The 14,278-nt window shown below is 44.7% G+C and overlaps 1 protein-coding gene across 5 annotated transcripts in view; it reads right to left on the reverse strand.

Moving 5' to 3' along the window:
* Window positions 1-2,398: 2,398 nt before the first annotated feature.
* LCP1 (lymphocyte cytosolic protein 1) overlaps window positions 2,399-14,278 on the reverse strand; it is a 50,276-nt gene continuing 38,396 nt past the window's right edge. For 4 of the 5 annotated variants that reach the window (XM_049815729.1, XM_049815730.1, XM_049815728.1 and 1 more), the window contains exons 9-17: window positions 12,963-12,986; window positions 12,525-12,620; window positions 11,801-11,996; window positions 8,789-8,867; window positions 8,474-8,588; window positions 7,499-7,632; window positions 6,369-6,492; window positions 5,349-5,473; window positions 2,399-3,903 (exon numbers count right to left, since the gene is read on the reverse strand). In XM_049815729.1, coding sequence (XP_049671686.1) covers window positions 3,771-3,903; window positions 5,349-5,473; window positions 6,369-6,492; window positions 7,499-7,632; window positions 8,474-8,588; window positions 8,789-8,867; window positions 11,801-11,996; window positions 12,525-12,620; window positions 12,963-12,986 — 1,026 coding nt within the window. In that variant the 3' untranslated portion in view covers window positions 2,399-3,770. The remainder of the gene's footprint in view (window positions 3,904-5,348; window positions 5,474-6,368; window positions 6,493-7,498; window positions 7,633-8,473; window positions 8,589-8,788; window positions 8,868-11,800; window positions 11,997-12,524; window positions 12,621-12,962; window positions 12,987-14,278) is intronic. The other variant, XM_049815732.1, reaches the window with a different exon arrangement.

Below are 14,278 nucleotides of genomic sequence, written 5' to 3' on the forward strand. Positions count from 1 at the left end.
ATCAGGCTCACAGCAGGATGAAGCCGCGCTCGGAAGGAGGAGCGATGTCGGGTTGGGGGTTTGGTTCAATTCCATCTCTGGAGGAAGGAGAAACATGAGTTTAGCTGTACAAGAGGAGCACAGCAGCCAGCCGTACTGCTTGCTACCCCCTTTCTAAGGCCGGAATAGATGATTTCTAGCCAGGATAGGTGATTTACAAGAAGGTGTAAAATCCTCATCATGCACCTAATTATGCTTTACTGCACTATGGGGGGACATTTCCTTCTGAGTCCATCTGGTGATCAGACTGTACCCTGAAGCATGTGGATTGATTGCCCTCATGGTTTTTTTCTCCTAGTTAGTCTAACTGCTGATGCTTTATTTTTATTCATATGAATGTCTAAGCCTTTTTGAAGCATTGAAAATTATGATTAATTGTGCAATGAAAGTCAATAATGGAAGTGCTTACAAAGCCAGCTTGATGTGGGAGTGAATCCCAAAGTCAGCTGCTTTCTCCAAGAATGATGGAAAAAGTTGGAGAAAAGCAACAGCAAGAAATTCCAGATCCTGGTTTTTTGTGATGTTTGTCATGGGTTTAACCCCTTCGGCATCTGCTGGGACCTTTGTTACAGGCTCCTACTCCCAGTTGATGAAAGTGAAACCTCAAGTCCACCAAATAAACAAGAATACCCAATTAAACAGAGGTGCATTGAAGAGTGAAAACGTTTATACTCCTGTACCAGCAGGCAGCTCTTCCCACACCTTTGGGTGCACGACAGCTTTATTTTTCAAGGGAGATTACAGAGATAGGGATGAAGATCTGGTAAGACATTTACTCTAGTATCCCTGCCAACAGCACTTATTCCCTTTTGCACGCTGGCAGGTGCTAGCATTTTGCTTAGGGTTAAATACCCCAATTTTTCTCCGTTTCCCAGAGGAGAGTATTTTCAGAGCTGATGCACGCCAGTCTCTAAAACTCCAGATAGAGTGACTGCCATCTCGTGGTTAGCTCTCCCTGCTGCACTGGTGCCAGGGCTTGCTGTTGGTGCAGAGCTGCAGGTTGGGGCTCAGACACAGGGTCCCAAAAATGCAGCCTGGGGACCAGGGGACTACCAACGGGGAGGGCTGTATGGCAGGGTGCCTGCGGGATGCTGAGGAGGAGGAAGAGCAGCCCTCTTCCCAAAACATGCTTCGAATAACAGCGTACATCACCTTGGCCCCTCTCCAGAGTCTGAGCTAGAGGCAGGTTTCGATCTCCAGGGCCCCTGAAGTCCTACATCTTGCCTATGGGACATGCGTGAAAGCCTCCTCTAAAAATCCTAGCCCCATGCAAAAAAAAAAAAAAAAAAAAAAAAAAAAAAAAAGAGTTGCTAAGGGCCGGTGAATGGGAAATGCCTGAAAATCCCTTCTTCTTTCTGGGGATAGCAAGTGCCTGCATTCATTCGGGACCAAGGGAAAAGCCCCCTGCTGCCCCCGGTGCTGCTGCCATCTCCCATCCATCATCTACATCATCCCTCACGTCCACCCCCGAGTCTGGGGTGAGGGCATCTCCCTGAGACGGGGAACCCGGAGCAGGGCTGTCTCCAGGCAGGGCTATCTGACCGTTTCAGATCCGAACTGTCGATCCAGCTGAAATACGGCCCCTGCAGTTTGCAAACACACACGCAGAATACACGGTCATCCCGCCCGAGAGAAATGCCGCGGTCGCCGTTTCTGCCTGCGGTTTTCTCTCTCTGGTTTACCTCTGCAGGACTCCCGAGTCAACCAACGTAAGGGAAGAGCAGCCGCCTTTTCAGTGCATCCCCTCTTGTAGGGCAACGGCGGGTCCTACACCCGAAAAGAGGAGGAACAGCGTAGGGACCACGCTCCGGTAACTCACCCTTGCTAGGCAATAAGCTGGGGTGATGTCTCCGTCGTATTAACACTCGAGATGTTCTCCTCCTCTGCCAGCGCTGGGAAATAATGTGATGAGATGGAATGGGTCTTAGGATGCTGTACCTTTCCCACCCTGTATTAAATACATAGGTTCACGGGAGGAACAGGGCAGCCAGATCTGATCAGGAATAGGATCTGACCAAGTCTGCATCGCGGAATGCTTAAGGAAGCAAAATTTATGGGTATATAAGCAAAGTAAGAGGGTGATGGGTACTGTGCTGAATGGGGAAAATAATCATACTGGGTCAGGCTGCAGGTCCAGCCAGCAGATTGTCCCACCTTTGGCAGCGTCTCAGAGTGGCATGTTCAGAAATTACCTAGGAAACAATTCTTCCTGCTTTCTGCAATCTGTGGTTTCAGTAACAATGTGGAAGACACATCCTTAGCGAGCCCACAGTTGGTTCTCTTAAATCTGTCCCTATTTCAGCTATACGATACACATTTCCCCATTAGCACATCCATTACTAAAAGCAAAGACTACACATTTGGCTTTATAGAACATTTTATTTGGAGAGACTTCTCATGTCATTGAATATTGGTTCTTTATTAAGGCAGTTCTGAAGGGGCTGGAGGGGAGGGAGGGGGAGAGGGAGGGAACTGAGACTGTGTCAACGGGATTGCATTAAGGCAAAATTCCCTCCTTCTGCATTTCACCACAGTAAAATCCACGTAAAGGCCAGAACAGTAAATGACTCATGCCAAGGAAGAGATTCAGTGCAAATATATCCCACTGACTATCCGTAGACGGGGTTAGGTCCTCGACTGAAGCAAACTGACAGCGCCTTGTTAGCTGCAAAGCTATGCTGATTTAGCTCCGTTGAGGATCCCAGCCTGGGTTCAGGGAAGCATTTTAGTATGTGTTTCATATGCAAGCACAGATTTAAATGCTCTCCTGAATCAGGGCCACAGCCCTTTGAGTGCAAGTTTGTGAAGTTAACAGAGTTTAATTTTTATTCACTATATAAATATATCATTCTGCATCCCTTTGGTTCACGTCTTATCATATTGCTACTGACTGAGTCTATCCCCTTAGCTTCTTTAACATGGTTTTCATTTCTATCATGCTTTGCAATCTGCTTATGTTTTAAGTGTATTATGACATAAAAATGAATTAGCCTTTGGAGAGTACTTCTTGCAAAGGTTCCAGAGTTTGGGTGTTCTTGGAGGACCAGGTTACGGTATGTTTTTTTCAGTGAGTAGTAATGTACTCTGTGGGTAATGCCACTGAAGGCAGAGGCATAACTTGGAGGGGAAAGTGCTGCTCAATTCACATACCAGCAACACATCGCAGACCCCCAAAACTTCTCTCTTTCCACAAGAATTTCCCAAGAGGATCCTACTATTCCAAAAATATAGTCACTAATACTTGCATTGGCTTGGGGAAACCCCTTTTGTTACCCCAGGTGCAAACCGAAGGGAAGTATGGCAGAAATGCTACCAAAAGCATGAAGACATTTTCAGGCAGAAGCAGTATATAACATTTCATAATCCTAAAAACTGTCTGTACCTCCCAACACAAAGATCTCCCGGTGACCTCTGACAGAAAACCCTGGTATCCATTAATAAAAGGATACGTATAGGCCTTGCTATTGAAAACTTATTCAGGAATATGAAATGGTTATATATCTAGCAAAGTGGAAAATTAAGGCAAAGAAATCAAGCACATATCACTGTTCAAAACAAAACATTTCCTGGATACACATGGATACACAACTTTTGTACGATTTGGAACGGTGTATAACATTCATGCCTTAAAAGCATGAGCACCCTGCATATTTCCTTCATACGGAGAAGAGCATCCAGTTTGAGGGAATCAAAAGGGTGAATACCAGGCATCAGTACAAGTCTTTTGTGCTTTAAACTTTCTTCATGCCTTTTCCCATAAGGCAAGCAAACACTGTCATGACCATTTTGGGTTTTACTTCAACCAGGTCTTCTGGAAGGGCATAGACTCTTGCTCCGATTTTTCTCGCCATAGAGATGGCGTATCTGCATTGCAGGGGAAAAAAAAAAACCAAACAACACAAAGAAATAAATTAGTGCAGTAGCATTAATTTTCCCTCTGTTAAGAAGTTTTTTACGTGATCAATACCAGAGTGGGTTCGCAACTTGCTTACTGATTCATCAAAATTAAACTTTTCTGTAGGAATGTATGAGACAGGTTCACAGAGAACTACATTTCTAGTAAAAGGTGGAGCGTATTCCCTGATGGTTAGAGCACTGATTACCTGCAGCATGGGAGACTGCAGGTCAAACTCTGGTATGAAACATTTAGTCTCCCATCCCCTGAATGATTTTCATTAAAACCAGCCATTCTGATTTTGCTCCCCCTCAATCTCTGCGAGTCAGTCTTTGCACATAAACAAATTTGCAAGGATGGAAAGCAGAAGGCTGATGTTGGTGGAGATCAGTGTTGTTGGCAATCAACATTCAGGGATTTCTCTTCTGCTTGAGTCATACCCAGAATTTGCAAGCTGACCTTGCCATCTCCCTGCTCAGAGGGCACTGTTGCACGGCTGCTGGCTGTTCTCCAGTGGGTATGGCTCTTGTCTCTTATTTTTGCATGAAAAAATCTAGCAAACCCCAGGTTCTTCCCACTGCAGGGCACATACATTTGTGAAATTCTCCCCCAAATGCAGAGAAACATGTTGGGGGGTGGGGGTAGGGGGAGAAAGGGAGGGGAAAAGAGGAAAACATCAGCAGAAGGATGAAGAAATTAAGTATGGAGAGAAGCATGGATAGGGTTGCAAGGAAAGAAAGAGAACAGATGGTGGGAAATAGAACTGGGGAAAAGTCTTTATAAAAGTGATGGCAGCTCTGATTGCCTTACATCATTTTCTTTTTCTTTTTTGTAGTTGCCACATCGCAAAGGAGAAGCTAAACTGATGATCGACCGGGAGGTGATCTGTATAATTCTGAAAGGAAAGGGAGATGCTCCCCAGACTGGACCTCTGCTAGGAAATGGTTTGCGCTCAGGAAAAAAAAAAATCAGTATCCACATCCATAAAACCAGTTTTTCAGGCATGAATCCCGTCCTCCCCCTTCTCTCTTAAATATGCCCTAGCTCCACCTGTATGTGACTAAAGAGGTATCATGACCTCTAATCACTGGTTTCCATGGATCACTATTGTTGGCATTGTTCCCTGATCTCTGAAAGAATTTTAAATTCAATAAGAGAAAATAGGAGCTTGTAAAGCCAACTGATTTTGATCCCTTCAAGGGAATTATAAAGCAGAAATTACAACATTACACACTTCATTTCCATTGATAGTCTTTTTTACTGCTTAACTCCTAGTCTTCATGCTTCCAACTCTGGAGGTATTTCTCAGTTGAGGTTGTGCCAGATGAGAATGATAGCAGAGCAGTTTTCAAAGACAGAGTCAGGCAAGCCTGAGCAGGTAACTCATGTTAAGTGTCACTTGGCATGAACATACTTAGCATTATTTAGTTTCTCCTCATCATTCAGGTCCTCTGTTTTCAAGAGGTCATATTTGATTGATCCTGGTTGAATGGCATCAATGAGATCCAGGACTGGCATGCTGGTGCTGATTTTGCTATCCTGCATAGATGAAAATTACAATTAGATGCAAGAACAGGATGACAGATCTCCCACAAAGCACAGAGTCTAGGCTCAAAAGCAATGGACAGCTCAGTCAAATACCATTTAGATCTTCACAAAGGGCTGCTTAGCATCATTTTTCATCTCAGGCAGGCTAAGAACCCTTTCAAGGATTTTTTTTTTCCCCCCAATGGATGAGACATCATTAAAGCAAAAGATGGGGTGCTGAGCTAGTGAATTTGCCTCCTGTGGGGAGATGACACCGATACACATCTACTGATGGGAGGTGCGAGGGGGACCAGCCATGTGACTCCTGAGCTCGTTACGTGAAGGATCTGTCCTCGCCCGGTGCAAACTGCTGATTTACATCCACTGAGTGATCCCCAGCTTAGGAAGTGTCACAGGTACATTAGCAAAATGGGAAGCACTCTGGAATTGGTGCATCTCTGTGTTTATACGGTACCTTGCAAAACAGGGCAAGATACCCCTAAATGGTACTACCAGATTATAAACGTATTGCTATTCTTGTCTTTAATACTGTCATTTATAATTGCTGTTTAATAACAGCACAGCAGTTCTTGCTTAATTCCAGTCATCATTTCTGGCTCCATACTTTGATTTCCTCTGTCAAACTGGCATTCAAGGTGTTTCCTGTTATGTTCATTTCATTTTTCTGTTACCTTTTCATACTAAAGCCCCTTGAATAAAATCTGTATATCTGAGCATGCCTTTAAAAGGGAGTGAAAAATAATCAAACTGTGTAGTCAGTTGTATCATAATGTAGTGTGTCCACGTATATGCCTATATACATCTACATACAGGCAACTTATACAACATAACACAAACACACTGAATAAGAGATTCCTAAGCAGAGACCTCTAACAAAAAACTATACCTTGAAACTGGAGATGGTTGAATCCTTCCCAGCTGCAGTCAGTGTTTCATTGACCCAGCTGACAATGATTTCATCATTGACCTTCTCTCCACCACCAATGTCTTCAAGGATATTCAGGGTGTACCTTAAGAGGGAAGTCAGGACACCTGCATTTGCTTAAATGAACCATCAGAACCATCCTGTACATGCACAGCTTGACTGGGGTCACCTCAACAGTTCTCTTAGACCTGATATTCACCTGCCTCCCACACCCTCACAGTGTATATGAATTATATTATAACATGATAATTAATCTAATGGGTCTAATTCATCCCCAATTCCCTAATTGCTGTTTTGGGAGCGTCAAAAGTTTTTGATACTCAAAATTCCTAAAAGGTCCCTCTTAGTGGATCTCAGTGTAAACGAGTCATTCTCATAGTGCTTAAAAAAGTAATCACTGACTTCAAGGCCAGAAGGGAATTGTTTTATGCTCATCTAAGACTGACCTTCTGCATAAACACAAGCCTGGAATATTTTGCTTATATGTCAGCGTACACCTTGGAAAGACATCCCAAACTGATGGCAAGGAATCACAACATCCCTAGTTTAATTACCTGCCTGATAAACCTATACCTTGCTTTATAGACTGAATTTAGTCTGTACTCAGTTCCTAACCACTGGGTCTCTTTACATCCAATTATGGAGCTCTTAAACCTACACAAACACACACACACACACACACAGAATTACATTAAAGCGTGGAGAGCTACTGAGTTGCATCCACTTCAGGTAGCAGATTACAAAACTTCCGCATCAATTCCTTGTCTCCGGTACATTCTCCTGATACAGAGGCCTTTAAACTTCTTTTTCTGTCTTCCATGCAATGAACATTTATTCATGCTATAGAGATAGTGACAATAACAATCTTCTGCATGAACTGACTGTAATGGCCTTGCCCACAGGAAAATGTGCTTCCTGATCGCATCCCTAACTAGGAGTGAGCAAAAGGTTACTCTGTCTTTGCATATAAGCGTAAACAGAGGAGTGAGAAAGCCTGTAGAGCCTCCTCAGTGATTGATAGCATCAGGAAACTATTACAATGCAAACTGAGTACACCAAACCACTCCGAAGTTTGTGTCTGACTGCCATACCTTCTCATCAACTGCCAGATTAAGGCCAGCGTGAGCGTACGGTTTCCTTCATTCAGATCTTGCCCAGCGATGCCAACAAGGGAAAATTTGGCTTGATTCTTTCCCAGTTCCACTGCATAGTTGCAGTTTTCAAGCTGTTAATGACAGAGTCAATTAGTGAGGTTTAAAAAATATAGAAAAAGAAAAGACAAGACACTGTTACTTTAAATTCTTTGGATCGCTTAAGCCAGATCCTCCTGGGCAAACGGGAGCTTTGGGGCTCTGTGATATCACAGCTGTTTGACCACCAGCAGCCAGTTCCATCCCCAAAATACCATGGGAAACAGTTAACGTAGAAGGAAATATTATACTTCATCATCAGGGCCTGAAAAACAGATTACCGTGGAAAATACAAATCTATGGCTCATGGGTACCTCTAGCATCATGGCATTGCACTGAGACAAAGGATTAGTGTCCCAGTCAATATTTTAGGTCAGTTAATCACTCTGGCCTAACTGGATGGAATTACTCATCTAGATAGCTGAGAGAAAGCTTTGTATTTAGCAGCAACTCCGTGATCGGTTCTTGAGGCATCTGGTCAAGAATGCTTATCATCACTGTCTTCATTTGACATGGAGGGCAGTGATCCAGACAGCTGCAATTAAGCTGGTGCCATATGACTCACGGTGAAGATGCATTATAATTGGTGACTAAAACAGTAGCAAAAGTGGTCTGCAAATACAATTTTTAAATATTGACACAAAAGGTGTCAAATCTTTTTACTTTACAAACATTGTTCACGTGTCAACAGAGCTAGTGAGTCAAATGTATTTCTTTTTCAGGATGAAAAATTATTCACTGACTAGACAAAAAATCATTTAATGTGCTGTACTTGGGACTTGAGAGCAACATGAGAGCCCACATTGCTGTTTGAAATTATATAGACATTCTCTGAGGATAAGGCATCGCTACTGGAGCTATTCCAGCTTTTTGTACCTTCTTCATGTTGCCACCCAGTTTAGGATATGGTGGTTTGTTCACTCTGTTCCAGTCTACTGGCACTTTGATCTTTTCATAGAGCTGGAAGATAACCAAGGCATCTGACAGGTCACTAAAAACAATAAAAAAGATATATCATTCTCCAAAGAACAGAGAAAAGGAACGCAACTAAACTATTAGTAGAGGTAAACTTAGTTTCCAAAAAAAAAAAAAGCAGCATATATTCTTACAGGCTCCAGAAGGTTTTATGTTTTCATAAACAATTTGCTGGCTGTATTTATCATCTGAAGGAAGTGTAATACCTCCTCTTACCTATATAAGTGATTTACACGTGGATTAACACCCAGGGAGTTCATCCAGTTCCTGAACGTCCTCTCTTCCCTTGTCTCACCTAAAACAACAGATACATCAATCAACAAGCCTGCAAAACACAACACTAGTAAAATAACTGTCTTGTGATGAAACCATAACTCAGAATTTACAGTGCACTGAACCATAAACAGAAGGAGACACTGCTTGACATGTGAAATAAGAGAGTACGGTGCAGCATGTAATATTTCTTCATGGCCTATATATTCTAGTATTTAGGCAGATTGGCCTTGAAATCAATCATAGAATCATAGAATGGTTTGGGTTGGAAGGGACCTTAAAGATCTTCTAGTTCCAACCCCCCTGCCATGGGCAGGGACACCTTCCACTAGACCAGGTCGCTCAAAGCCCCATCCAGCCTGGCCTTGAACACTGCCAGGGATGGGGCATCCACAGCCTCTCTGGGCACCTCACAGAGAAGAAATTCTTCCTTATGTCCAATCTAAACCTGCCCTCTTTCAGTTTAAAGCCATTACCCCTTGTCCTGTCACTACAACGCCCTTGTAAGAAGTCCCTCTCCAGCTTTCCTGTAGGCCCCCTTTAGGTACCGGGGGGCTGCTGTAAGGTCTCCCCGGAGCCTTCTCTTCTCCAGGCCGGACAACCCCAACACTCTCAGACTGTCCTCATAGGAGAGGTACTCCAGCCCTCTGATCATCTTCGTGGCCCTCCTCTGGACCTGCTCCAACAGGTCCATGTCCTTCTTATGTTGGGAAACCCAGAGCTGAACGCAGTACTGCAGGTGGGGTCTCATGAGAGCGGAGCAGAGGGGCAGAATCCCCTCCCTTGACCTGCTGGTGACGCTTCTTTTGATGCAGCCCAGGACACAGTTGGTCTTCTGGGCTGCAAATGCACATTGCTGGGTCACGTTGAGCTTCTCGTCAACCAACACCCCCAAGTCCTTCTCCTCAGGGCTGCTCTCAATCCATTCTCTGCCCAGCCTGTATTTGTGCTTGGGATTGCCCCGATCCACGTCCAGGACCTTGCACTTGGCCTTCTTCATCCTCCCAGTCCCTGCCTTTGCCTTCTGCAACTTGGGCGGTGTGGCTGGAGCACTTGCCAGTGAAGACTGAGGCAAAAAAGTTGTTGAGTACCTCAGCCTTCTCCATGTCCTGGGTGATCAGGTCTCCTGTTTCCTTCTGGAGAGGGTCTACATTTTCCCTAGTCTTCCTTTTATCACTGAGGTACCTATAGAACCTTTTCTTGTTGCCCTTGATGTCTATGAGCAGTTTTAATTCTATCAGGGCTTTTCTAACCTGATCCCTGTCTGCTTGGACAATTTCTCTGTATTCCTCCCAGGCTACCTGTCCTTGCTTCCACCCTCTGTAGGCTTCCTTTCTGTGTTTGAGTTTGTCCAGGAGCTCCTTGTTCATCCATGCAGGATGAAAACCTCCTGGCATTTTTGCCTGACCCTCTTTGTTGGGATGCATCACTCCTGAGCTTGGAGGAGGTGGTCCTTGAATATGAACCAGCTTTCTTGGGCCCCTCTTCCCTCCAGGGCTTTATCCCATGGTACTCTACCAAGCAGATCCCTGAAGAGGCCAAAGTCTGCTCTCCTGAAGTCCAGGGTAGTGAGCTTGCTGTGCGCCCTCCTCGCTGCCCTAAGGATCTTGAACTCCACCATTTCATGGTCACTGCAGCCAAGGCTGCCCTTGAGCTTCACATTCCCCACCAGACTCTCCTTGGTGAGAACAAGGTCCAGCATAGCACCTCTCCTCCTTGGCTCTTCTATCACTTGGAGAAGAATGCTATCAATCATCAACACAAACAAGGAACCTCCTGGATTGCTTATGCCCTGCCATGTTGTCCCTCCAACAGATATTGGGGTGGTCGAAGTCCCCACTGAGGACCAAGGCTTGTGAATGCAAGGATGTTCCTATCTGTCTATAGAGGGCTTCATCTGCTCAGTCTTCCTGGTCGGGTGGCCTGTAGCAGACCCCTACTATAACGTCACCTGTCCCTGCCCTCCCTTTAATCCTGACCCATAAGCTCTCAGTCAGCTCCTCATCCATCCCCAGGCGGAGCTTCAGGCACTCCAGCTGGTCACCGACATGGAGGGTGACACCCCCTAAAGAGCCTCTATCCTTCCATTCCAACACTCCAGTCATAGGAGCCATTCCACCATGTTTCCACGATGCCAATAAGATCACAGCCCTGCAGGCATGCGTCTGTCTCTAACTCCTCTTGTTTATTCCCCATGCTACCTGTGTTTGCATAGAGGCATTTAAGTTGGCCACCCCCCCCCCCCCCCCGCCGATGAAGCTGACTGACTGGCTGGAATTCCTTTGTGCTGCTCTTGTGCTGCTCTCCTGCTGACCTGTGAAGGGTCTGGGCATCTATTGCTGGCACTGGCATCAAACTGGTAGAGTGGGATGGATTGAGGTTCCCCTGCCCTGGCAGCTTTCGTTTAAAGCCCTCTTCACCAGCTTGGCAAGCCTATGACCAAAGACGGTCTTCCCCTTCTCTGGTTGTGCTGGTTGTTATACGGGGAGCAGATCGGGTTGCCTTCAAGAATTCAAAAGCAGCCTGTGCCCTAGCATGAACAGTTCCCCTATGAGGCTGAGCACGAAGGACCTGACGCTCAGCAAATGATCCATACAATGGTGGTCCTGACCCCAACCCAGAGCAAGCAGGCAGCAGGTTTATGCAAGATCTGATTTTTAAATTATATTCTCAATTTAGGGGATGCCAGATCCACTCTAATTTCAACTAACAAGCACGCTCAGTAGCCCGTGCTAGTTCAGACATCCCACAAACATTTCTGCCTTTTAACATGTGCTATCCACAGAACAGACCCCCAAAATACCAGAAGCTACATGCAATAGCAGTCTCCCCTTCTCAAGGCTGCCTGTGCTAATGGTGCAGTGAATATATGTCTGAAGGACATAAGGTTAGGTTAGAGCTGGGGATACTGTGGCACGGGTGGCCAGAAATATCCTTTATTTGCATTTTCCTTACCTTCAATAGAACTCCAGTCAATATCCTGGTTCTCTGGCTTATGCAGGGCAGGGTATTTGTTGAACAAGTTGGCGATGAAGGCCAAGTTTAGCTTTGGGTTCCCTCGGACAACGTCAGTGGCTGTGACGAACTGCCGGCAGCCCAGCCGCTCCGCCTGCTGCAGCATGCATTCTGCTCGCTGGACATCATCCTTCTCCTGCACCGGTGGAAAATGGGGCCGTCAGCCTCACCCCAGCGCCTGGCACCGCGCGAGAGATCCGCTCGGGATCTCTGTGTGCGGAGCTAGGCGTGGGGCTGTTAAAGCCGGTCCTTGTCGGATTTACAGCTATTTTCTTTCCCACTTTTACTAACGGCAGGTCTGTGTTTTCAAATGGGCTTTACCTACAATCCAGCCATCTCACCATACTGCTTTTACAGTTATATTCCATATAATAGGGAACGGCTTGACAAAATTCCCAAATAAATGTATTTAAATATACTTGTTACATGTTGGCAGTTTATCAGTGTGGTTCAAAGGTTGCTGAAGTTTCAGCGATAATATCTAACAAAAGGCAAAACACATCATTTAATTCTCTGAAAGCTTTGATTTTTGAAATACGAGATCATGTTGCAATGCTAAAAAGAGTTTGCTTGTTCTGGCATCCCAGTGCAACTCTGTGTTGGCCAGCAATGCAAGTAGCAGACAGAAAATATCGGCATTTACTCTAAACTTATCTCATCTTACCCTTAATCCTGACATGTCAATAGTAATAGCCGGAATGCCTTCTTCATCTCCCTTGGGGGCAACTTGGTTCAGCAAATGGTAATAAGCTCTTGAGTCCTGTGACAGACAGAGAAATTAAAGGGAGGAAAAATTACATCTAAAGCTCAGGTTTTGCATGCCAGTGCCCCCCTGAACAATGTGCCTGCATGCTTCATTTTTATTACATCAATCATTGGGCTACATAATTAAATTAATTAAGCTGGAAGCACTTAGCAATTCCTACTTTATGCTGTATTTGCCAGATCTTTTTCTTCCCTAAGCCAATATATATATGCTGCAAAACGCTCAATGCATGAGACAAAATGCTGTGTATTGCACTTAGAAAAAGGACAGCAACAACAAAGAGATTTTAGAATTCACTTAATCTGAACATTTAATTAGAGATAAGAAAATGCATACCTTTATAATGCTGTAGAAGTCAGGCTGCAGAGCGTTTAATAAAAGAAAATGCAGAAGGAGAAAGCAGATGTTTAAAGCGGATTTCAAAGCAATGCTGGAACAGTTATGGAAGAGAAAGCATAGTTTTCAAGGACAAAAGTTAAAACCGACAACAGTATCAGCATTTTTCAGGCAAAAGGGCAGGAACAAGACAAGGATTTAACATGTTGTGTCTTTAATCTTTTGTGAAAGGTAATGCGGCTTCCATGTGTGGAAAATATTAATCTCACTTCAGAAATAACTCAAAGAACTGAAAACAAAGCTACGTGATAGTGTCTAGGGACTTGACTAACCCAACTAATGCTCTTCAAAACATAAAGCAGATTACCTGAATTATTTTAAATCTTATATACCTGCATTACTACCACCATATCTAGAAAGTGGTTATTTATAACCAAAGTGAGGTAGGGAGACACACTTAATTAGAGAATGGCTGTAAAGGCTGAAGTCTTGGCCTCTGAGAGGTAAATGTGTGCCTTATTTTCCAATTGTAAGTATGGTAGGTGCAATTTATCTTTCAGTTGAAGACAGGATTTAATCAGTTGCATGACAGTCCTCTCGGCCAGCCTACAGAAAGATGGGAAAGACTCCATTCCCTTCCATTTCCATGGATAGTCTCCAGTCACCTCCACCCAGTGAACCAAAAATCTGTTACAATAAAAATTGTATTGTCGAATGTGACCCTCAGACTCTCCTGTTGCCTTCCCTGGTGTTTTTTTCTGTATGTCAAGTAAGTCATGGTAAATGACTTCTCACGCTTCCATCCCTGGTGAGGTCTACGACCAGGCATCTCTGGAGTGGGGCTTTTCCCATGCTAAGATGGGAGCAGGCAGGTTGGGTCATGGCTGGTGAGATCGGTGTGCTGGCCAGCCCCTGGCTTACCTGAAACCCAGCTCGGACACCCTCCCTGACATACCCCCTACAGCCCTGAGATGGTGGCTGGGCCTCACGTTTTAGTAGCTTTAGTGTCTGAAACTCATCAGTGTGCACCACGGAGGTTCAAATCCATCTGTCTAGGAAGAATGACGGTCCTACAGAGAAAGCTCTGCTGAAATCTGCACCCACAAGCCCATGAAGTCTCAAGTACATGAAATACACTGCACAGACTAGAGACCTATCCTTGCAAGTGCCTCCCCATCTAGCTATATTATTTTGAATAGTCCCACTGAGTTAAAACTTGCAGGTGAGTGCATGCAGGGTTATAGCAAAGGTTGGGACAGAGGAGCACATAACTCAGGTGAAGGATAGATCAAGCGGGGCAACTGGAAGAGCCCTAT

Source organism: Accipiter gentilis, chromosome 13 (assembly GCF_929443795.1).
Source record: "Accipiter gentilis chromosome 13, bAccGen1.1, whole genome shotgun sequence".
Classification (NCBI taxonomy): Eukaryota; Metazoa; Chordata; class Aves; order Accipitriformes; family Accipitridae; genus Astur; species Astur gentilis.